The sequence below is a fragment of the Myotis davidii genome, unplaced genomic scaffold (assembly GCF_000327345.1).
Source record: "Myotis davidii unplaced genomic scaffold, ASM32734v1 scaffold534, whole genome shotgun sequence".
Lineage (NCBI taxonomy): Eukaryota > Metazoa > Chordata > Mammalia > Chiroptera > Vespertilionidae > Myotis > Myotis davidii.
In genome coordinates this window covers 2,664,906-2,689,039 of record NW_006286678.1, presented here as the reverse complement: position 1 = coordinate 2,689,039, position 24,134 = coordinate 2,664,906, and the positions used below count along the sequence as shown (strand labels likewise).

The following is a 24,134-nucleotide window of genomic DNA, read 5'->3' as shown; positions in this document are numbered from 1 at the left end:
GACTCTCAAACGTCGAGGCTCTTTATGTGCATTATCTCATTGAATCCTCACAAAAACCTCATATGAGAGGTACTATTTTCTCCCCCATTTTACAGGCAAGGAAAATGATTCAGGGAAGTGGACTTGCCTAGTACCATAGAGCTGGCGAGTGGCAGGGCTGAGATTTCAACCCTGGTATCTAGCAAGGTTGAGGGGAAGGAATCATGAACTGTAAGCTGGGCTCCCCCATGACATTTGCAGGGTCTGGGGCTAGAGTACCAGTGGAGGTCCACATACTTATGTCTAAATATGTAAATTAGAGACAGACCAACAGACTATTCAATAAAATCTTTTCTATCTCCCCATCATAATAAATATGCCTTTAATGATGTGCACGGCCAACTCTAAATTCAGAATTCTAGGGCTCCTCAGAGCTTCAGGCTGGACACGGCAGCATGGGGATGCCGGCCTTGCTCTGTAGTCCACCTCGGCGGCCCAGCCAAGCTCGGGCCACACCTCTTCCCCCTTCCAGCATCAGTAGCCCCTAGACCAGTGATGGCGAACCTATGGACTCATTTTTTTTGGGTTGATTTTTCTTTGTTAAATGGCATTTAAATATATAAAATAAATATCAAAAATATAAGTCTTTGTTTTACTATGGTTGCAAATATCAAAAAATTTCTATATGTGGCACGGCATCAGTTAAGTTAGAGTTTTTCAAAATGCTGACACACCGAGCTCAGAAGGTTCACCATCACTGCCCTAGACCACTAAAGAACTGTGGTTCACCCTCAAGAGGGTTGACCCAGGCAAGAGGTTCCCTAGGCACCAGAAGCAGTTCTAGCCATTTAGGCAGGGAATTCGGGGCGTGGTCTAGGAGAGAGAGGGGGACAGGCGATGGTTGGGCATACCCCAGTGGCCATGTGGATTCTGAGCTCCATGGGGCCTGAGTGAGGCCCTGTTAGAGCATGGGGTATAGGGCAGGTCCCAGGTACACAGTACCCCTCCTCCTTCCTTTTCTACAGCATAGCAGGGTCTGTTAATACCTTGGCATTAAAAAAAAAGTTCTTTTGTCCCATTGAACTAAATTTCATAAAAAAAACTCATTGGTAATATTAATTTTCTGACTGTGGTCACAAAGTACTGAAAGTGCCTTTTTACTTGGGTCCAGTGAATGCTGCCCCTGGGAACCTGTTACCCTCAGTCTCTCCATGGCCTTTTCTCAAGTCACTTCTGAACTCCTCTTCCAGAAATGTCACCAGAGCCCACGGCTTAGCCTTTGAAAAAACCCTCCTTGGGGACAAGCCACATGTAGAAACCATTAATTCACGGTCAGTTTGTACTAGGAAGGGCCCTTCGATGTGTTCATACATGCCCCACCCCTGTACTCCGAGGCACAGAGAGGTCCAGAAACTTGCCCAAGGTCACACAGCTTGTGTTGTGTGTCAGCATGTGCACACGCATGTGTGTATCTAGACTGGTCCAATTTCACCTCTGTTACTTCTCTCATTTTTGACTTTTGAGGGCATAATTGCTTTTAGAAAACCACCTCAACTGGTTTGGGGCCCGGTCTAGTGCATAGGAGGGGGGTGAAGCTGAGCCATCCATCATGGCTGGAGCCCCAGACTCTTGCCCTTGGCTCAAGGCACTAGCAGAGTGCGATCACCCACACAGATGCCTGGGGATGGCCAAGACCCTCACACTGTGGACCATGCAGGTGAGGAATTCTGCTGGACCAAATGTGAATGTTGGTGTTCCAGCAACGGATCCACCTCCTTTTTATTTTGGCTCCTGTTGGATGACTCAGGTTTTCCTCTGGAATGCCTCATGTCCAGCATCACATTCTGTTCATCACTCAAAATACACAGCAGAAGCTCTCCTCAAACCAAGGGCTCCTCAAGGAGACAGCACCTTTTCCAGCCCAGCTCAGCCTCTTCTCACTATTAATCATACCCCACCTGCTGCACAGCCCTGTGGGCTGGCTTTCTGCAATCATCCTTCACCATCTCGCTCCTCCTGGGGGAGCATGAACTGGTCCATTAGGAGGCTCTCTCCCTTCTTAAACCTTTTGGGTCCTTTGATCACATCAAGTTTGTCTGCACCTCAGAGCTTCTGCTCTCTAGCTGTTTTCTCTCCTGGAAAGCTTCTTCTGAAGGTCTTTGCAATATCAACACTTGTCACTTCTCAGGGACAGCTTTCCTGACCCACCCAGGCATTCTCTATCCACTAGTTTTATCTTCTTCATCATTTTTGTTGTTTTGTTTTGTTAATCCTTACCCGAGGATAATTTTCCATTGATTTTTAGAGAGAGAGTGGGAGAGAGGGGGAGAGACAGAAAGAGAGAAACATCAATATGAGAGACACATCAACTGGTTGCCTCCCTCACATGCCCCAACCAGGGCCGGGGATCAAACCTGCAACTGAGGTACATGCCCTTGACTGGGAATCAAACCCGGGACCCTTCAGTCCCCAGGCCGATGATCTAACTATCCGCTGAACCAAACTGGTTAGGGCTAGTTTATCTTCTTTATTGCACCTTTCACATCCTGCGATTTTCCTACTTACGTGTTTTCTTGCTTACTGTCGTTCCAACCACCTTCCCACAACTAGAATTAAGCTCCATAGGGTCAGGGATGCTGTCTTGATCACTAAGGTATCACCAGAACCCAAAACAATACATACAGAGACCCTTTCCAAGTCTCATTCTCCATTTCAAAAATGAGGAGGTTGGACCAAGTGATCTAGAAGTTTCCTCTCAGGAATAGAGGCAAGAGCCTGGCAGTGTGATAAGGACACAGGATGTGGAAGCAGAGCCCCAGCTCTGTGGTTTGCTGATTGTGACCTGGGGTGGTCCCAGCTCCCCCAGGTCTGCATGTCCACCCTTGTTGGGTGGCCAGTGAGGGTTCAGTGAGATGAAGTATGCAACGCATCCAGTCCAGTGTCCAGGACATGGTAGGTACCCAGAAATAACAGCCACTGCTACTAAGAGGAAAGGTTCATGACGTGAGCATGGGTTCTTAAACCTGCTCAACTACCTGCCCGACATGCCCTGCAGACCCCAAGATGGTGCTGGAGCCCAGGCTGAGAGGGGTCAGCAGTCCTCCAGTGTGTGGACAGCCTATCTGTACTTCCTTAACAATTTTCAATTATTGCACATTTAGGCAAAAGCATCCTTGTATCTAAATTTCCTAAACACATACTGGTAATTTTTTTTCCAGAATTCCTAAAGGTACAATTGCCGAGGCAAAACATAAACACTACTGACATATAAATATATAAATAGGGCTAAATTATTCTCCTCAAATATGAAAAGTTAAAATTCCACCATGTTGCCCTGACCAGTTTGGCTCAGTGGAGAGAGCGTCGGCCTGTGGACTCAAGGGTCCCAGGTTCGATTCCGGTCAAGGGCATGTACCTTGGTTGCGGGCACATCACCAGTAGGGAGTGTGCAGGAGGCAGCTGATCGATGTTTCTCTCTCATCGTTGTTTCTAACTCTCTATCCCTCTCCCTTCCTCTCTGTAAAAAGTCAATAAAACATATTTAAAAAATAAAATAAAATTCCACCGTGTATGAAAGCATCCATTTCCCTGTATCTTTGATAACAGATATGTTCATTTTAAAAGTCATTATCCGTTGGTTAGGTTAAGACAAAAGTCTATCTCCTTTCAATTTTAATTTGCATTTCTCTGATTAACAATTAGAGCAAGTCCCTTTCAAATATTGATAGGCAATTTTTAGTTATTAGGTGCATTTCCTTTTAATACCATATTGCTGTGTGGTAGTCACATCTTTACTGTTTTGTTTTAATGCATCCTTGTTATTTTTCCATCGTTTACTATTTGGCTATACTTTTCTTTGATGTTTAAATGCAATATGGGTTGGTTTCTGGTTAATTTAGCTATTGGCTACTTTAAAAGAATTAAAATGATTTGAATGTGTATTTCTTCAATTAATTGCTTTAGGTATAAAACCAATGAGGTCCCTTTTACGTTTCTCCTCCTGGATTTTGCTCCTGTGAGCTTTTCCTGATGCACACAGAGGCATCTGAGGGCTGCTGTCTTTGAGTCCTGTTTGTTCAACCTAATGATTACATTCAGATGAGTCTCCAGATCTCTTTCCTATCCAGAACATGCCACTGGGACATCGTTCAAGGTTTCTGTGACCCTCTGGAAGTCGGGAGTCCAGACCTGAGTGTGGTCTCACCAGGAGGTAAATGAGTGCCATTTTTAAACTTTCTTGATATAGTTTACTGGGGTTATTTTTTTGTGGGGATACTGGGGCGATCAAGATCATGTTATTTATTCAATTTGACCTTGGGGCCCACACAAGTTCCTATAGATCCTTTTACATGTGTACTTATAAACCTGTATCTTTTCTATCTCAAAAACTCTTCTTCATTCAGGGACAAGGGCAGAAGGAGAGTGGAAAATACTGGAAATATGACTGTTTACCTCATTTCTGTGGGCAGAGTCCTTGGAATGGGACACAGGTGTAGCTAAACCCTGAAAGATGACCTCATTCTCACTGTCTTTGCAAGCACCTAGATGAAGTTTTTGCAACCACCTTGTATCTCCAGCTATTCATCACTTCCCAGGTGAAGCCAGTATCAATCTCCCTTGGGCAAAACAAAGACAACAGGAAGAAACAGTTGTTGGGATAAAAAGTAATAGTCGCTCTAAAAGCAGGTCTCCAATTACTCAGGGCAGAAGAACTTCCATTGTAAAGCCGACACTGAAAGCTGATTACTCATTACCTGAGGTCAAGTGTATGAGATGCTAAGAGCTCTGAGAAAATAATTTTATATATAGGTTTTCCCAATTACTGACAGGTTGTGCTCCAGCACATTTTTGAAAGGCAGTTGTTGGAACTTGGACATAGTTTCCCACAGAAACTGTTATAAATAGTGGTTAGGTTCCCAGGCTAGCCCACACAGGCTTGCTAACCCCACAATGTGACTAAGCCTTATGGGCCTGTCATTCCAACAGAACCTAGGGGAGTCTTGCTTTCGGAGGAGGGGGACTCAAGGACTGAAGGGAAGGACACATCTCCAACTGGTAGAGTTTCTCCCTCGAATTCCTTATAAGATGTTGGAATCACAGAATCTCATTTGGAAGGTACACTTGTGGATATTTAGTCTACTGGTTCCTATACTTCAGTTTGTACCTCACTTGGGAGCCTGACAAAATTGCAGATGCCAGGGCTCTGCATTTTATTCAGTATTTCTGTGAGATAACTTAGGCATCTATAAAATCTTTCAAGATTTCAATTATACACAAATCAGTTACCACTGATTAAGTCTCTCCCATAAATCGATTATTGGATCTTTTCAATAGCAACTTCCAGCTGTTTGCTGAGCTCCTTCTGAGACTCCTCCAGTGTGGGAAGCTCACTCCCTCTCCGGCAGAGCCTCCACTGAGGGAATGCCTTATGTCTACGGAACCATACTTCCAGATGCAGAGTTTTCATCTATCTCCCTGTAACTTACATCCAGCATGCTACATCCTCCTGTGAAGCCGCAGTAAATGCCTGCGCCCTCTTACAGTGCCCCAAAGAGCTGAAGACAGTGACATGCTTACCCCATCCTCACTGGGCTCTTCTCCTCCTTTTAAGTGAAATAGTCCCAGTTCAGACTTCTACCCTAGGATGAAATAGCTCATGCAGACCAAAGCTCTTATGAAGAAAGTTCAGAAAAGCAGAATGAAATATAAAAAGAGATATTCAAAGGCACCAGAGAGCAACCAGGACATCCCAGGACTTGAGGAGCCAAGATTCAGGAGAGAGGAGAAATGCACTGAGAAGAGTCCAGCATTCTTTGCTGTTTTCCCTTGAAGCATTTGATGATTTGTAAGGCTAGATGCAGACACAGAACGCATTGGGTCAGAGTTTTCAGCAGTTCCTCAGGTGAGGAAAAACAAAAGAAACCCTGTGGTTTAGGGATATCAGAGCCGCAGACTTGTAGTGCCAAGGCCTTGGAGAAAAAGGAAACACAAAAAAGTGAGCCTGGTATTCAGATGGGCATTTGCACTTGAATTATTTGGCCATAGGCTAAGAAGCCAAGCAAAAAGTGGTGCTTAGGAGCTAAGCAAATAAGCAGAAGTGTTTGGAGCCTCATAGTATCAGGAAGGCAAAAGTTGGAGTCCAGGGCCAGTGAACACCCAGGATTTCATGTGAGAAACCTGAAATACAAATACCAGAAATAAGGGCAAACCAAAATAGAGCAAGCAGGCCTTACAAAAATGAAATTCAATCTCAATTCCTGATTGGATTAAAGTGATTTGCCCCTATCCTAGCAGCCTGCTTTAAGAGAAAGAAGTCTTCTCTGGAGAAAGATAACACTATCTGTAGCCTCTACAGATTTTCATATCCAGGTCAATTAATTAATCAAACTTACCATGTATACTAGGAGATAAGACCCATAATAAAAAAAGAAGTAAAGTAAGAAATTTGGGAAAGAAGAAAAGTAGGATATAGAAATAGACCCACAGGTGATCCAAATCTTGATGTTATTAGCCATGGACTTTAGTGTAGCAAGATTTATATGTTCAAAAAAATAGATTAAGAGATACAGAATATCACCAGAAAGCTGGGAGCTATGAAAGAAAAATAAAGTAAAATGGAAATTCTAAAAATAAATATATAATAATAAAAGCACAATAGGCTAATTAGGCTGGATGTCCTTCCTGACAACCTACCAGATGAAGGCAGGGATGCGAGGGAAGCCTGGGTCCTGGGGCCAGAGGGAAGCCCAGGTCCTGGGTGCCAGAGGGAAGCCGGTGCCAGCAGCCCAGGGAAGGAAGGCATACTCTTGCACGAATTTCGTGCACTGGGCCTCTAGTATATAATTGAAATTAATAACTCAATAAATGGATGAAGTAGCATATTAGACACAGCAGAAAATCGGTTAGTAAACTAGAAAAAAAGGTTAGTAAATATTCAGATGGAAGCCCCCAAAATAAAAAATGAACATAAGCGATGTATGAAGTATGCACAATTGGTGTCCTGGCATGTGAGGAAAGATAGAATAGGCAGGAGCAATATTTAAAGGGACATTATCCTTTAATTTCCCCCAATACACATCAATCCACAGATTCATGAAGTTCAATAAATCTCTATGAACTCCAATCAAGACAAACACACAAACAAAAACCCTCACTTCAACAAAACGTTGTAAAGTTGCCGAAGACCAAAGCAAAAACAAAAATCTTAAAAGCAGACAGAAAGGGAAGCAACAATAACTGACTTAATAGAAACAATGGAAGCCAGAAGACAATGAACTAACATCCTAAAGTGCTAAAAGAAAATAATAGATCATCCAGGATTCTACACCTAGTTAATGCATCTCTCAAAATTAAAGATCAGAGAAAGAAAATTTCAGACAACCAGAAACTGAGTTTGTCTTCAGCAGTCCATAGTAAAAAAGACCAAGGAGAGTTCTTTACTCTGAAAGAAATTTATCCTAAACAGGAGAACAGAAATGCAGGAAGGAATGAAAAGTAATGAAAAATGGTGAGTAGATCTCAGTGAAAAATTACATCAGGGACAAGAACATCTAAGAAAATATTAAAGAATAACAACAAAGATGATGGACTTACACTCCTAGGTATCAGGTCTTATAAAGCTTTGATTATCAAGACAGTGTGGTACTGCTTAAAGGGCAGGCAAATAGACCAGTGGAAGAGAACAGAAAGTCCAGGGACAGAGCATACTATATACAATCATTCAATTTATGACAAGTTGATGCTGTAGCATAGGAGGTGGGGTGGATAAGTGGTCCCAAACCAATTGGTTATCCATATTGAAAAAAATTAATCTTACCTCAGAACATACATAAAATTAATCCATGTGAATTCTATATCTAAATGTGAAAGGTAAAATTTCACAACTTCTAAAAGACAAGATAGGAAAATATTTCCATGAGCTTGGGTTGGCAAAGACACCTAAATAGGACACAAATATACTAATTGTACAGAAGACTAATAAACTGGATGGCATTAAGATTAAGAATTTGTGTTCATCAAAATATATCATTAAGAGAGTGAAAAGATAAAATACAGAATGGGAGAAGACATAAGTAATATATATAACCATACAAGAATTCATATCCAGAATATAAAAATAATTTTTACAAATTGATAATAGGCAGAGACTCCAAGTGGAAAAATGGGCAAAAGACTTGAATAGGCAGTTTATAAAAGAGGATATCAAAATGACCAATAAAAATATTAAAACATGTCCAACTTCTTTGGTCATCAGGGAAATATAAATTAAAACTAAAATGAGATACCAATATTCACCCAGTAGATTGGCTAAAATGAAAAAGCTGATAATACCAAATGTTGGTGAGCATGTGAGCCAACTGGAACTCTCAATCACTGCTGGTGGGTATGTAAATTAGTGCAAGTACTTAAGAAATCTGTTTGGCAATGCCTACTAAAGCTGACATAAGCAGAGCTTAAGACTCAGAAATTTCACCCCTAAGTATGTACTTGATAGTAATTTGAACATATATTCACCAAAATACATCAACTACCTAGAAATAAATCAAACAGAATATGTGCAAGAATTCTACAAAGAAAATTATAAAACATTTTTGAGAGAAATTAAAGAAGATCTAAGCAAATGCAAGGATGTAAGACATTCGTGGATTGGAAGGCCCTATAATATTAAGATGTCAGTTTTCCTTAAACGGATCTACAGATTCAATAAAATTCCAATTAAAAAAACCAGAGCAGGTTTGTGTGTATGTGTGTGAAAACTGATAACCTGATTCAGAACTGTATACAAAAATTCAAAGGGATGAAAATAGCTAAGAACAACTATGAAAGAAGAGAGAGGCCTTATTAAGTTATCAAGACTTTTTATAAAGCTATAGTAATTGAGGCAAAGGTGTTTTGGTGAAAAAAATACACAAACAAATGGAAGAGTAAAGAAAGTTTAGAAACAGAAACAGATATATGCAGTCATTTGACTTATTATAAAGGTAATATTGCAGCACAATGTGGGAAAAGATGGACTTTTCAATAACTGATAATTAATCAATTAGCTATCCGTATGAAAAATAAAGGAAGAAAATGAATATTGATCCTCACCTCACACAATACACAAAATCAACTCCAGATTGGCTATAGATCTAAGTGTGAAAGGTAATAATACTTCTAGAAGACAAGAGAGGGAAATATCTTCATAACCTTGGGGCAGGCTTAGTTACAATAAAGAATATCTGTTCATTAAAAAATACCATTTAGAGGACTTCTAGGCAGTTGAAGACAATGCAAGCTGTGTATTAATTTAGCCACTCCCAAACAAAACAAAATGGCTTTTTAGCGGCAAAAATTCTATACAAGATTACACCCTCACCAAAATTGGAGATAGGAAATACCCAAACTGCAAAATCACTATGAGTAAAGAGAAAAATTAACAAATTCCAGCACTGCATTCACTTAGGCTTTTGCTCCACTCACGTCCTGGTGCAAAGCTTGTGGCAAATAAAAGTAGATTGAAAAAATGTGGGAAAGACAGAAGATGGGAGCCATTTAAGAGTGAGGTAGAATAAGTACCAGCAAGAGGAATCTACCCTAAATATGAAGACTAAAAACATAACTGGACATATCAGAACACTTATTATAAAAAAGGGATTTCGAAGTATTCACCAAGAGATGTATAATAATATTCAAAGCAACACTATTCCTAATAGCCAAAAACTAAACACCCAAATGTCCTCTTAAATTGTGTATAGTCAAGCCGAGACCAGTTTGGCTCAGTGGATAGAGCGTCGGCCTTCGGACTGAAGGGTCCCGGGTTCGATTCCTCCTAATAGCCAAAAACTAAACACCCAAATGTCATCTTAAATTGTGTATAGTCAAATAGTGGAATACTACATAGGACATATTTTTGATATTTATTTTATATATTTAAATGCCATTTAACAAAGAAAAATCAACCAAAAAAAATGAGTTCATGTGTCACCTCTGACATGCGTGTCATAGGTTCACCATCACTGCTTTAGGCTGTAGACATTGAATGGGACAGGGCATGAGGATGGCTTTTGGATTGCTAGTAATTTTCTTTTTCTTTTTCTTTTTTTTTTTTAACCTGGGTGGTGGGTATATGGGTGTTCTACTTAAGTAAAAATAATTATTTTTAAAAATCAAAAGTAATCCCAATTCCTTCAGCTGTTCCTCACCTCACATAACTGAGTTATGGACACATCATCCACCTCACTGCTCCTTCTTACCCCTGAGGCTTCTGTGCTGAAGAAGGAAAGGAACTACAATTTGTTGAGCACCTATTTTGTGTCTGGGACTTTGCAAGGTACTTTCTTATGTATTATCTCATCCATAGATACTTCATGTTCTTTGTCACGGAGCTCCCATGGCAATGACAATGAGATGGGTGCAGCATTTCCTCGGTCATTGGCTCTATGTTGAGGACTAACTAGATTTGTGTTTCCTCCAGTTCCGTTGATTAAGCAATTGCGGATGGTTGTAGAAGTTCTTGCCAGAAAACATTACAAAACTCTTCCAGACAACGAGCCTGTGCCTTTGATAGAGTGTTAGGGCTGCTTCTGAGGTCCCCACTGAGTCCGAGGTTCTGTGAACATCTCCATCTGGTGCCTGGCCCAGCTCTGTGTCTCAGTAGGGGAACTGTAATGGGAAGATGGCCTTATCGGCGTGGCTGAACCATCACCAGAGAAACCTGGCCAGAATCGCAAATGCTAAGCATGGAAACAAACCTAATAGGACTTTGAAAAGTGAAAGCTGACACTGGAAATTACCAGTGTCCACAGAGTCACTTTGAGAGAGTAGAGTGGTGATGGGGAACCTCAACAAGGAGAAAAAGCCAAACCAAGTGCCCAGAAGCTGTCATTGTGAAGCTCAGAAGACTGAGCTCTGAATGTGCTCAGGGAAGCCAGGACTGTACTTGCTCCATCAATGGAAATTCCAATAGGAAGGGACTGATGAATGTGCTGTGGAGGGAGACCATGACCTTATTATTCCTCCTTCCAGAAATCTCCTGGGTGCCAATGAGAGAGCTGGGGACAGCTTGATGCTGGAGACAGGCGTACGGAAAAGGGAACCTTAGAGAATGCATTCCAAGAGGGAAAACTGTTCCACCTGATTCTGTGATTTTCTCTCTAAGGAGTCGCCTTTATCCTGGGGATTCCGGAGGTTAGTATCATTATAATCGTGTCATACATCTTGCTGTATGTAATTACCCAATACCACATTTACATAGTCAGAGGGCTCAGCTTGGAAAGGACACCAGGAATTCTGTGGTCCAAATCTCTCATCTTCAGTTGAAAATACTGAGACACAGGGAGAGAGAGAGAGTGACTAGCTGAGGCGGTAGATTAATTGGTGGGAATGCCAGGATTGTGCCAGGTCTCCTGATGACCAGACCCGTATGCTCCTACTGTGCCATTTACTAACAGGGGCCTGCTGAGATGTCATGGAAAAGGCTGATTTAGGTGCATTCTGCTCCTATGTGTGTCACAAGTCTAGAGAGATTGCATGGTAGGCAGGAAGGTGCACAGTGTGGGGAAACTGGCAGTCCTGGCTGAAAGTCCTGGATCTCTCCCTAACCTTCTGGAAGACTATCCATTTCCTGGGGCTGCCATAACAAATTTTTACAAACCGGATGGCTTACAACAACAGAAATTTATTCTCCCACATTTCTGGAAACCAGAAGTCTGAAACTAAGGTGTTGGCAGGGTTGGTTCCCTCCGGAGGCTCCAAGGGGGAATCCATTCTGGCCCTCTCCTCGCTCTGCTCCGCTGCCTGCCAGCAATCCTTGACGCTTTGTCTTGCAGATGCATCACCTCAGGCTCTGTCTCTGTCTTCATGTGGGCTTCTCCGTGCCACAAATCTCCTCTGCCTTTCTTGTATGAGGACACTTGTGATGGGATTTAGGGCCTACCCAGGTAAGCATGGATAATTTTATCTCAAGATTGGTAAATTAATTAAGTCTTCAAAGACCTTTTTTAAGAAATAAGATCATGTTCATAGGTTCCAAGGGTTAGGCCCTGGACGTATCTTTTTAGGGGTCGCTACTCAACCTACTACAGAGACCTTGGGGGTGTCCCTTCTGTGCTTAGTGTCCCTATATGTAAATAGTGAGGATGGCAAGAGCCCATTGACTTGGAATGGTTGGTTCTACACGGGCTTGTCTTAGGGACACTGGTAGACCCCAAAATACAGTCATCAACCCAGCAGCCTGTGCCTTGATGGTCACAATCCCCAGCAGTCATGTAAGATGCAAATTCAAATTCAAGAAACAGTTCTCAACTCTCTAGAACTTCCTTTGACCATAGACTTTTGAAGGCTGGTTGGGGAAGCTGGCTTGTGGTCAGACCACAAATAGGAATGCTTTATGAACTCCAGGCCCTTCACCTGGGGAAAGAGCGTTCAACAAGAGCAAGTATGAAGGATGGCTGAGCTCAGGAAGGGACTTAGGGCCAGGATGAGGGTTGACGATGGAGGTGCTCCCTTTCAGTGCAGAATTTAAGAGGGAGCCAAAACCCTCAGTCATCAAGATAAGTAATATTTTAATAAAAACAAATGCAAAAAAGTCTATGATGACAATATCAACATTTTAAATAAAGAAAAGATTCAATCCTACAATCATGTGACAAATCACGTAGCTCACCCTACTCTGGGTCCTGAGAATCTTTTTATTTTTGGGTTAAAATTGTGATATTTTGTTCATCATGGAATTTTGAATTTTAAAAAATATTTCATTGCATATTTTTAAATCTTGATTATTGAGGTTTTTGGCACTCCTTTAGATTTTGCACTTAGTCCCAGGCATGGAACCTGTGAGTTACAACTGGAGGGACAGGCTGTTTACTTTGTACTAGGGATGCTTCCAGGGATGTGGTCACTGACAAAAGGACCTGTGTGGGCCCAGAGGGACCGGTAGGGGACATTAAGGGAGAAATAGTGAGTCCTTTGGTACTGGAAGGATTTCAAAATCTGATGGGAGGCTGGTCTACATGATCTCTAGGAGATCCCTAAGGCCTCTGATTCTAAGAGGCAAAAAGGCTACAGATGTCCCTGTGTAACTTCAATCATCTTGTAACTTCTGAATAATGTAACAAATGCTGCCCCTTGCCTCAAAGACTTTGCCTCCTGGAATTTTGGAAGCAGCCTCAAGCTGGGAGCCTGCCTCTGCTCCCATGGCACTGTTCCATCCTGGGAGGCCCAGGAGTGGGCTTCCCTCACTGTGGGATGAAATGAACAGCCCAGGAAGAGCCCCACGGTGGCCCATTCACGGGCATAGCAATAGAGAGGTAAGGTCAGCCTCCTCACCAGCCTTCCCTCTTCCTAAATTAGAAATAAAAAAGGAAGGTCATTGACCTGGGAAATGATTTGATATAAAGTCAAAATATTTGCTCCGAGGAACACTGCAAAAAATTACCTTCTCAAAATGCATTCCTGTACACAGCTCACATCTGGGCTCGCCTGCCGGGGGTCACATCCATGCTCCTGAGGATGACAGCTGAGACCCTTCCCTTGGCATCCATGGCCCTCACCTCCCACTCAGCTTCACAATCTCATGTGTAATCATTTGGTCTTCCTCAAGTTTCTCAGTTTAATTATTATACTGTCTGCCTGCATAGCATTTTTTTCCCTTAGTTTTTGTATTTTCCTCAAATTTTATGCTATTTTTAGATTAAAGTATAGGGTATCCTTGCACCAATTATCTTCTAATAAAGTACAAACTTTGACACTTTTAATAATAACACTTGCTGAAATATAGTGAGTTGTTTCTACTCATTACTCAGCATCTCAAATCCTTTATATATACTCATTGATTTTGGCATAAAAATATTTCTTTCAACCTTTCCTAACCAGAGTATTTTTCTAGGGTCTCTCAGGTGCCAGCATGTTCTAAAGAGTTGTTTACAAAATGTGTCCTAATAATTTGGCATTTTCTTGACAAATCAATAAACCATTCTTATAGAAATGGCTCCAATTGAGATTAAATAATGGATAAAAATAATACATATATTTTTACTTTACATGAAGTTTATTCTTTAAATGAAACGGGGTCTGTAAGAATTCTGGAGTTGAGTATAGAATTTAACGATCTGAGCTCTGAGAAGACAGAAAAGAATTATGTGCACTGTATTGAATTTTGGCTGGTAGTTAAAATTGAGAGATGAGTGTTACCGTCTTCACCAGAGCTGTCATCACTAGATTCTTGATAATGCCTGAGTCCCTCATAACCCTACTGGACAAGCAGGGCAGGGGTTCGGAACACCTAGCAAGATTATATGGAGGCCCCCAGGACTTAAGCACCCTGCCTAGGTCCTCCTCCCAGTTATGACAGTACTGAAGTATCAGACACCATGTTAGTCATCTTGCACAATCTGCTTTCAATCCTCCTTTTACCCCAGATGGGGGTATTTTTACTACTATTATACAGAAGATGAAACAGTGGCTCGGAGAACTCAAGTTCAAGATCATAGCTGGTAAGTGGCAAAATTGGGGTTCAAACCAGTCTGGTTGATCTGCAGCACATGTTTCCCCAAGTCTACTTGAGAGTCTTTCTTCTCTGGGTTGACAGGAGCATCAGTGTAACTGAGAAACGATATTCCCGGTCTGACAGGCCCAGGATAGCAGAGTCTCAGAGGCAACACTTGTAGTTGGTACTGTAAAAGTCACAACTCTACCTCTTACATGTACACTGTGTTATGAGCTTACAAAATACCCTTACCCTATTTGATGCCCCCAGTTTCCTAGCGGGGCATGCAGCGGATGGATGGCTATTCCCATTTAATAGATGTGAAGCTCAGAGAGGTCAAGTGACACACAGTAAAGGGCACTTTTTGCCAACATAATCAGATAAAATGATCAAAGGAGATTTGGGGGCTGAGATGGACAGACAAAGGCACTGACCTTTCCTGAGATGGTCTTGATCTGCTTGGAGCTCAGGGGTTCAAAGTCCACACCCATGTAGCCCTCCATGGCAGCAAGTAGATTCTTCCGGAGACAACGGGATGAGTTGGCCTCTGTATGCACCTGCTCCCACCAGAAAGGCTCATACCAGCCTGGGATGATCCACTGGTATTTGCTGCCGTACATGTTCTCCTCATATGCCTGCAACAGATGGGTTGACCATGAAGGCACCAAGAATTAAACATTTGTTCAAGTCTTTGTGCTCTGTGAGAGAGGTGTGTATGTTGTGTGTGTTGGGTGAGGGGGAGGTGGCAGGGGCTCAGGCCTTCTCTTATCAGAGGATTTGTTAATTTTTCTATTACATGCTATATCTCAAAGGATCCAAGATAGTTTATGGATAATGTATAACAGAATAATTAACACTGAATAAAAATTAAAACATAAGGACCTGAAAAAATATAAATGTTTACAGGAGGTAAAGAGAAGAACATAGACAAATTGACCAAATTTCCAATACTACACATAATAAGTTGTATATTTCACCAGGAACTTCCTGGCAGTCAAAGAAAAAATGGCAATAAGATTATCTGCATAGCTCTCCTTACCATCAAGGAAAAAAAGGACCAGTTTTTCAGGGAAACAAAATGTTTTCTAGACATTAACCCTAAAAAAATGCCTCATATTAGCCAGCATGGTATCAACAGCATCCCTACAACAGATTTCATAAGGCAATTTTTATATAGCTCTTTACTAAAAGCCAAGATCAAAATCTTAAAACACAACCCAGAGGGAGCAATTTTGCAAGGGGCCAGGAAAATTTAGTCTAAGTATGCAATTTATACAAGATGCCTCTTGGCAAACTGAGCAGTCTCTCTGAATCTTTACTCAAAGTTTGGTGTGCATAAATCCAATCCTAAAAAAGGTCCCTTACATCTGTATGCGTTACATACATTTTATTGTCATTCATGTTCATCCTTTGAGGTGGTCAGGGCAGAATTTATTATCCTCATTTTTGAAATGAGGAAACGAAAAATCAGAGACAGAAAGTCACTTTCTCAAGGTCACACAGCCAGGGAGAAAAGTCAGCCCAGAACCTAGGTCTGCTGACGATTATGCTGCAAAACCACACTGCCTTCCTACCATTAAAAAAAACAAAACAGACTGTTCTACTGGATCTCTATTTGGCTTAGGTGTTTGTTTGTTGTTGGTTTGTTGTTGTTACTTTTTAATCCTTACCCAAGAATATTTTTCCATTGATTATAGAAAGAATGAGAGAGAGAGGGAGAGACAGAGAGAAATATGAACGGGAGAGAAACACATTGATTGGTTGCCTCCTGCACACACCCTGACCAGGGACCAGGCTGGAGAGGAGACTGAAACCAAGGTACATGCCGTTGACCAGAATCAAACCCGGGATCCATTGGTCCACAGGCAAATGCTCTATTCACTGAGCCAAACTAGCTAGGGCAGCTTTGGTTCCTATTGTAATAATTTAAATTAGGAAAAGCATACTTCTTAACCGCTGATAGGTTAGATCAGCGGTTCTCAACCTGTGGGTAGCGACCCTTTTGGCAGTCGAACGACCCTTTCACAGGGGTCGCCTAAGACCATCCTGCATAGCAGATATTTACATTACGATTCATAACAGTTGAAACGTTACAGTTATGAAGTAGCAACGAAAATAATTTTATGGTTGGGTCACAACATGAGGAACTGTATTTAAAGGGCCAGAAGGTTGAGAACCACTGGGTTCGATGCACCCAGAAAATGCTACTATGTGGGAATGTCATGTGCCATCAAAACTGGGTCCAGAATATAGTTTCTAAGTAGATTTGAAGTCCATTTTTTGAAATTCCCCTCCATTTTTAGCAAAATAAAACAAAACAAAACTTTTGGGAAGCCTTCTCAATCTTAACAGGTTGAGGCAAGAAGACAGCCCCACTTACTAGGAATGTACATTAAATAAGAGCCCACAAATACAGAGCAAGGACAGAAGGAGGGCTTCTAGTCAGATATTCATTACTCTCCGAGGACAGAGCCCACGTGGTAACTGAGAGGCAGCACTGAGCAGGAAGCCAGGAGCCTCGCAGTGAAAGCTCTTTGACCTGCTACCGTCCATTAGGAGTTGCTCCTTGTGAGTGAATTTTCCAGAAAATTAGTCCAGAAGTTTAGTCCATTTGAGTGACACCACACTTTGTTTAGAACATTAGTCAATTTTATGAAGATAAAAAATTGTCTACCTGACTTTCTGGGGGGAAAAAAGATTAGAGTTAAGCAGCTCAAGATTCTTTGCCATACACCAGCTCTTAACTAGCAAACAACACCTTGGGCCTCGCATTTCTCATCTACAGGCTGTGGAGAGCATAGCCCATATCATTGGGTTGGTATAAGAATTAAATGAGATAGTATGTGTACCAGGTCTGTCTAACACTGCATTCAGGAACATTGAACTGCTCCTTCTCGTTCCCTTGTCCTTTGGGTAACTCATAGTTTCACTGTGAACATTAGTCATTATTATGGGCCATGGATGGGGATGCTCATGGGAATTAAGAAAACCGGTCCAAATACCAAATGGCCCTGGACTGTGTAACTTGGAGTTTAGGATCCACTTTTTATGGCTTTGTCTTCTTTCTAGCTGTCAGATCTAGATAGTCACTTTTCACTGTCATCAAGTCCCTCTTGCTGATGCTTTTAGACTGGTATGGGCTTGGAATGCAGGGACTATTAAACATATGTATAGAGCAAAAGTAAATAGGTTTAGTGAGGGTCTAAAAGGGAGGTAGACTGGACTTAAATATATCACCCACTGTCTAAAGCAACTGTGGAGAAGCCGCTGGGACTCCCACGTTCAAAAGAGCTGAGGTTGTTGGATGTGTGAGCTCTAAGTAGCTACTGGTATGCTTTGCTGTCTCCTTTGCCAGATGGGGAGTTCTTGGAGGGTGGTGTCTGCTCCTCCCAGGGTCCTCAGTACTTAGCATGGTGCCTTGTGTACAGAGGTTACCCAACAAATGTGGAGTGACTGAATGAACACATTTCCTGTTTACTTGATCACCTGGGTTTTCATTTTCTCTGCCTCTGGTAAGAATGTGGTCTCAAGACCTTGAGCCACCAAATGGGCCCTGCCATATGGCAACAGGTGGTCCTAAGCTCACCTTCTTTAGTCCCATGAACTGCTTTGGTTCCTATTAACTATAGACAGGGAACCATGATGAGAAATTTTTTTAAAATCCCATTTCTTATTTTATTAATCTTCCTTTTGCCTCCTCTCCTCCCCATATACAAAGAACATCCTATATAATAAAAGGCTAGTATGCAAATAGACCAAACGGCAGAACAACCAAACAACCGATCGCTATGACGTGCGCTGACCTCCAGGGGGTGTGTGCAGAACATGGCAGGCATTGGCTGCGGCAGGATGGTGGAGCAGGTGAGCGGGGGCACCAGACCAAGGCAGGGCACCAGTAGCTGTCATCAGGGCGAGCCTCTGGTGGTTACTGAAAATTCTTTGCTCCCACGTGCTGTAGTTCTGCCTGGCGCTCGCACTTGCTGCCAGCACGGCTCTGCTCGCACCCGCAGCCAGCCCCGGAGCTGCTACTTGCACCTGCTGCCGGTGCCCAGCGATGGCCCAGATCACTCAGCACTGTCAGCCAAGGTGCATGAATTCGTGCACTGGCCCCTAGTTTCTCTATAATATATAGTTTACTAAAATACTGTTAGAAATCCTCACATCAGTAAAGCAGTTAATAGTTGGGACAATGGTCTCCCTTCGGTGGCCTTATTTAAGCCTCTTGACAACCCCATGAGGTTGACGGGTCAGAGATCATTGCTTCTATTTTAGAGGTGAGGCAGCCAGGGATTAAAGATACAAATTGACCTGCCCGAGGTCACACAGCTGGTAGAGCTAAAACCAGAACCCAGGTCAGAGTGCTGGAGAATTGGCACCAGACCATCAAGGAGGGAGAAGACAAAAGCACCATGCTATGCTTGGACTGTGCTGGAGCCAAAATGAACATTTTGCCACAGGGCTATAAATAGGCCTTACATTTGCTGGAGCCTGCTCGCCCACTGGGTGGCAGTTCCAATCTCAAGAACACAGCAACATGCTGCAAAGTTTGCACTGCGGCATTTGGATGGCAGGGACACAGTGTTTCCATGCAGCATGTGCTCTGTCCCCGACATGGGCAGGAAGGCTTTCTCTGTGGGTCTCTGCTCTGAGCAGCAAACCCCACCCCTCAATCACACACCCCAGTTTTGATCCATTGCGAAGACACCAAGTACACTCCCCTCAGGACCTTCCAGACCTGCCAGAAAACTCCTTCCTAGCCAGATAAGACTGAACGGCTGGAGGGCAGATCTGTCTGAGAGTCTGACACATGGAATAAACATCCACCCTAGACCTCTGAGAAACTCCTGCATGAACAAAGCAGCCAGCAAAAACTCTAAGGGAAGGCCCATCTGAAAGTATCAAAATCCAGTAAAAGGAAAGAGAAGAGTGGGGTGAGAAGGTAGGGTGGTGTCCCATGCCATGTGGAAGGCAGGCAGCCTGGGGCTCTGGGTCAAGAGAGAGACAGCCACGCCATCTGTTCTGAAGCGAAGCCTCGGCTGGAAATGCTACTCAGAAAACAATCCCAGTGCACGGCACACAGTGAAATCACAGTCATGCCTGCGCTCCAGTCTGGCTCAAATCAGAACATGAGGTTTACAGTATCTGCATTTCTTGCAAGTATGAGGTGGCCAGTGCTCAGTGCGGTGCCTATATTGACCATTTTTATTACAATTTATATTTCTTGGAGTTATTACCCACCATGTGCCAGCTGCTTTCAAGACCTGGGGATATTGGAGGGGGCAGGGAAAGCAGCCTTTTCCCTAAAAGAGATCACATCTCCAATTATTTTCCTTTCCAAAATGAGTCATTTCTGGACCCTACGTGGTAAATGTATAAGGTTTTATGATTTTTGAAGTAAAATGTATTAAATCAATTTGCTGCCTTTAAAATTTTTCTCATGTTCCTCCTTAGGTTTTCATATGAAATGATCACTCGTTATCCTTAACGGATACATAAGATCCTTAATACAACCTTGTAAAGTCCATCAGTTAGTAAACTCTTCAGCACACTGGCAGTCCTTTAGACACCTGAGACCTTCCATGACAAACTAAAAAAGATCCCTGACATTTACTGGGCTCCCTATATACATCAGGTGCTGTGCAGCGTTTTTGCTCATTTAATCTTCACAACAATGTTATGAGACAGCTGTTATTATTATCTCCACTTTACAGGTGAGAAAACAGGCTCAGAAAGTGACAACAAGACCAAATTCAGTAACCAAGCAGTAGAGCAAGGATTCAAGTCCAAGCAGACAGACTCCAGAGCTCTCAGCTCCACCCAGGATCTCCTGAAATGTTGGCCTCGTAGCTTCTCCTTCCTCCCTGGGATTTCGGGAGATGATCCGGCAGTTCTCACTTTGCCCCTGGGCCTTCAGGATGAAATATGGCTGTGCAACTGTGGCTTCCAGCCACTGCTCTCTCCTTGCTTCCAGCCTCCTCAGTTCCTGCATCTGTTCTGAAACAGGCACCAGGAGCTGAGCTGGACATCCTGGCAGAGTCTGTCCCGCACAGAGCAGCGGGACCACCCATCCTGAGTGTGGACATGCAGTCTGGTCACCTTGCCTCCTTTGGCAGCTGTGCATACACTGGTGACTCATAGTAACCTTGAAGTCAACAAGGACCCCAGTGTTTCTTTTGTTCTCAACACACAGAACTCCTCAGTTATGCCTCTACCACCCTGGACTTAGGCGGCTTGATTTGTTCTACTCTAACCTATTGTTAGGACAATTAAATTTAATCTTGGATTTAATCAAATGTTCCAGACTGTTAAGGTTCTTTGCACCCCAACTCTGTAATCCCACATATATCACAACTTCTAAAATTCCTACATGCCTGCTTTTTATAATTTGTCCAAGTTACTGACAAAAATTCAAGGAAATAGAGACCTGTGGCCCAACACTACAGACTACACCCAAAATAAGCTCAGTCTAAGAGGAAGAGCCTATTGGGTCGATGACAACTCACATCACTGAGTTCTCATTTTGCTGACCTTTCTCCTGACTCAAGGCAGACCCAGGGGAGCCAGGGCATCAAGATGGAAAGACTGAGTTCCTGTGTTAGAACTCCTATACATACTGAGGTTAGAACCTCATACGGAAAAGAGGATTCAATAGGGAACAGGTAAATAGACATGAAACTCAGCTCTGCCATGAACTGGCAAAGGGCGTTTGAAAAGCCCCTGTTGCTCTCTGGGCCTCTATTTCCTCATCTGTAAAATGAGCTCATGATAGTTGCTTCATGTGGTTATTGGAAAAATTCAATGAGATAAGGTATAAAAAGTACTTTGTCACCTGTCACACACCAGACAATTGTAAAGGATTCAGGGGTTGATAATGCATAGTTGACAGTTAACTCTAAAGCTAAGACTCTGAGCCCTGCTTACAGGGCAGGGCGGGGTCTGAGGCAGCTCCGCCTTGCCCCGTACGTGGTATCTCCCTCTGCACAGTGCACATTGCAGGCCTCTGCTGAGCATGGCTGCGTCGAGGGGACTTAGGATCAGCAGAAAGGGCTTACACAACAGGTTAGGCAGTGGATTTGGTAAACGATGGCCACTGGTTCCTTCTGTGATGGCATTGTTCTGAGCCCTGGGGTTTTAGCTCCATGAAAAGAAGAAAGAACAGTGAGAGTAACACTTTTGCTTCCAGACTCCAATCCTAGGACCTCACTCACCGATCAGGCAGTGAGAATGAGTCGGAGAAAAAACATTGTGAAATTTCCCAAAGACACAAAGACATGATCAAAGTTTTACTTACACAACAGAACACTTTTGCTGCCATATGCTGGTCAAACTGGCCCAGGATGATCCTCACGTCATTGCCCTGTGGACAGAAGGACAGGTATGTAAAGGTGAGTGGATGATGGCACACCCTACAGCAGTGATGGCGAACCTTTTGAGTTTGGCCTGTCAGCATTTTGAAAAACCCTAACTTACCTCTGGTGCCGTGTCACATATAGAAATTTTTTGATATTTGCAATCATAGTAAAACAAAGACTTACATTTTTGATATTTATTTTATATATTTAAATGACATTTAACAAAGAAAAATCGACCAAAAAAATGAGTTCGCGTGTCACCTCTGACACATGTGTCATAGGTTCGCCATCACTGCCCTAGAGTGCTGGAGGCTATGGGCAGAGAATGTTTGTGCACCCCAGGCTCCAAGCCAAGAGCGCTGCCTGAGCAGGGCAGGCAGGGAAACCTCAGATTCTCTGGCCCTCTTTGGGGCCAATTTTCCTTGGTTCCTGCTGTCAGCCCTCCCTGGTCTCTGGGCAAGCCGTAGGATCAGTCTGCACAGGCTGAAGGCTAAAGCTGACAGCTCTAAGGGGCCTTGGCCTCTCCCCTGCTCTTCTCCAAACTCTGCAGGGTGCAGAGACAGTGTCTAATCTTCTGCACTGTACATGCAGGGAAACTGAGGCCAGAGGAGGGAAGGGAGCTTCCTAGGTCCCCAGGATGGTGTCTGCACAAATGAGATATGAGACCCAGCTGAGCTGCCCCTGCCCCTTATTCTAGACTTTCCTACCTTCCTGGAATCCACAAAGCTTCCCAATGAAGTTTCAGAGTCTGAGTTCTGAGCTTTGTTCAAATATCAGCTCTACCAACAGGCTTTAAGGGTGGCCTCAGGTGGCACCTTTTTTCCATTGTAGCCTCAATTTCCTGATCTGCAAATTGTGGATAATGGTGATACCTGCTTTACAGGGTTGCTGGGGGGGCACTAAATGAGATAATCCTTATGAAGTGCTTAGCCCGGCTCCTGTCCAATAAATACTATCTAGTATTATAACCTTCCCCTGACCCATCTTCATTTCAAAAGAAAATCTATATTTGAATGCTCTATAAGTGGTTATTTATTTTCTCATTATTTCAATGTGGTTAATAGGTATAAGTTGTACAACAGCTTCTGTGACTCATTTATTAATTCAACAAACATTTACTCTCTGATGATCCCTCTCGGGTCAGGGTAAGGGGCTCTTGGTCGCTTCCCAGGGGGTGAGGACCCAGGCTGGGCCCTACCCCATGGAGAACAGGCTGAAGGAGGCCGTGCTGTGCAGCCACCAGACCAGCTGGGTCCCGGCCTGCATGCCCGCCCCCTCCCCCGTCACTTCCTGCCTTCCGCAGTGAGGCACAGCCTTGCAGGTGGTGCTACCTTCCCGCTGTTCATCCTGTACTCCCCAACAGGCCTCAAGACCCTTTGAAGCATAAAGAAGAGAAGCATGCTTTTAAATATCAGTTTTTAGCATCTTTCAAAATTGGAAAGTGCTGACTGGGAGGCCATTTTACTCATCATGTACTTTAGCAAAATAAAAAAGGCTTGGATTCTAAAATCATCCTTCGCTTGCAAGCAAGAATGGAAAGAAGAAAAAAATCCCACTTGCTCTGAAAGGACTTTAAAAGATCATTAACAGAGCAGTTGAAGGAAGGCCAGCCTTTGTCATCACCATGTCTGCGATGCTATAAAAAGTTCTAAGCCGCTTCCGTTCTGTGGACATGCTCCCAGGCACACTCGAGGGTCTTTATGCTTGTTGTGGAAATCTCTTAGCATTTCTTGTTGCTAACAGTATGTGTCCAGCAAACATTTATGGAACATCTACTTGTGCCAAACCCTGTGTTACTAAACATGATATAGTAGAAACAGCTTATTGGATTTTGCAATTAGAGAGACCTTGGTTCAGATCCCAGCTCCACCAGTGACCAGCTGCAAGATCCTTAGTCTTACTCTCCTGAAGTCTCAAATTCCCCATCTCTGAAGAAGAGAAAATGCAGGTGGCTGTAGGATTCATGATATGAAACCCACCTATTGGCTTCCATGATGTTCTCTCCTGGTTCTCTCCCACCTCCTGGTCACTCCCACTCAGAATCAGTTCCTCATCTTTCTGTCCATCCCTAAATGCTGGTGTTCCCCTCAGTTCTGCCCTCATCACTTTCCCTGGGCAACCTCATTCATGACCCCAGCCACCAAGCCCCCCGCACTGTGTGCTGTGAATTCCAAAATCTCTCAGTCCAACCCAGATACTTTTTTCCAGCTGCCGACTGGATACCTCCTCGGGTTCTCCCAGGCACCTCAAGCTCACTATGCCCCCAAATGGACTCATCATCTTTCCCAACAAGCCCCTTCCTCCTCCTGTGCTGTCCAGCTCTGAGACTGGTGTCA

The 24,134-nt window shown here is 43.2% G+C and overlaps 1 protein-coding gene across 1 annotated transcript in view; it reads right to left on the bottom strand.

Annotated features, from left to right (window-relative positions):
* Window positions 1–24,134, bottom strand: part of GABBR2 (gamma-aminobutyric acid type B receptor subunit 2) — a 341,708-nt gene that overhangs the window by 123,933 nt on the left and 193,641 nt on the right. The window contains exons 6-7 of the mRNA XM_006758607.2: window positions 21,738–21,803; window positions 14,881–15,081 (exon numbers count right to left, since the gene is read on the bottom strand). Of these exons, the coding sequence (XP_006758670.1) occupies window positions 14,881–15,081; window positions 21,738–21,803 (267 nt within the window). The remainder of the gene's footprint in view (window positions 1–14,880; window positions 15,082–21,737; window positions 21,804–24,134) is intronic.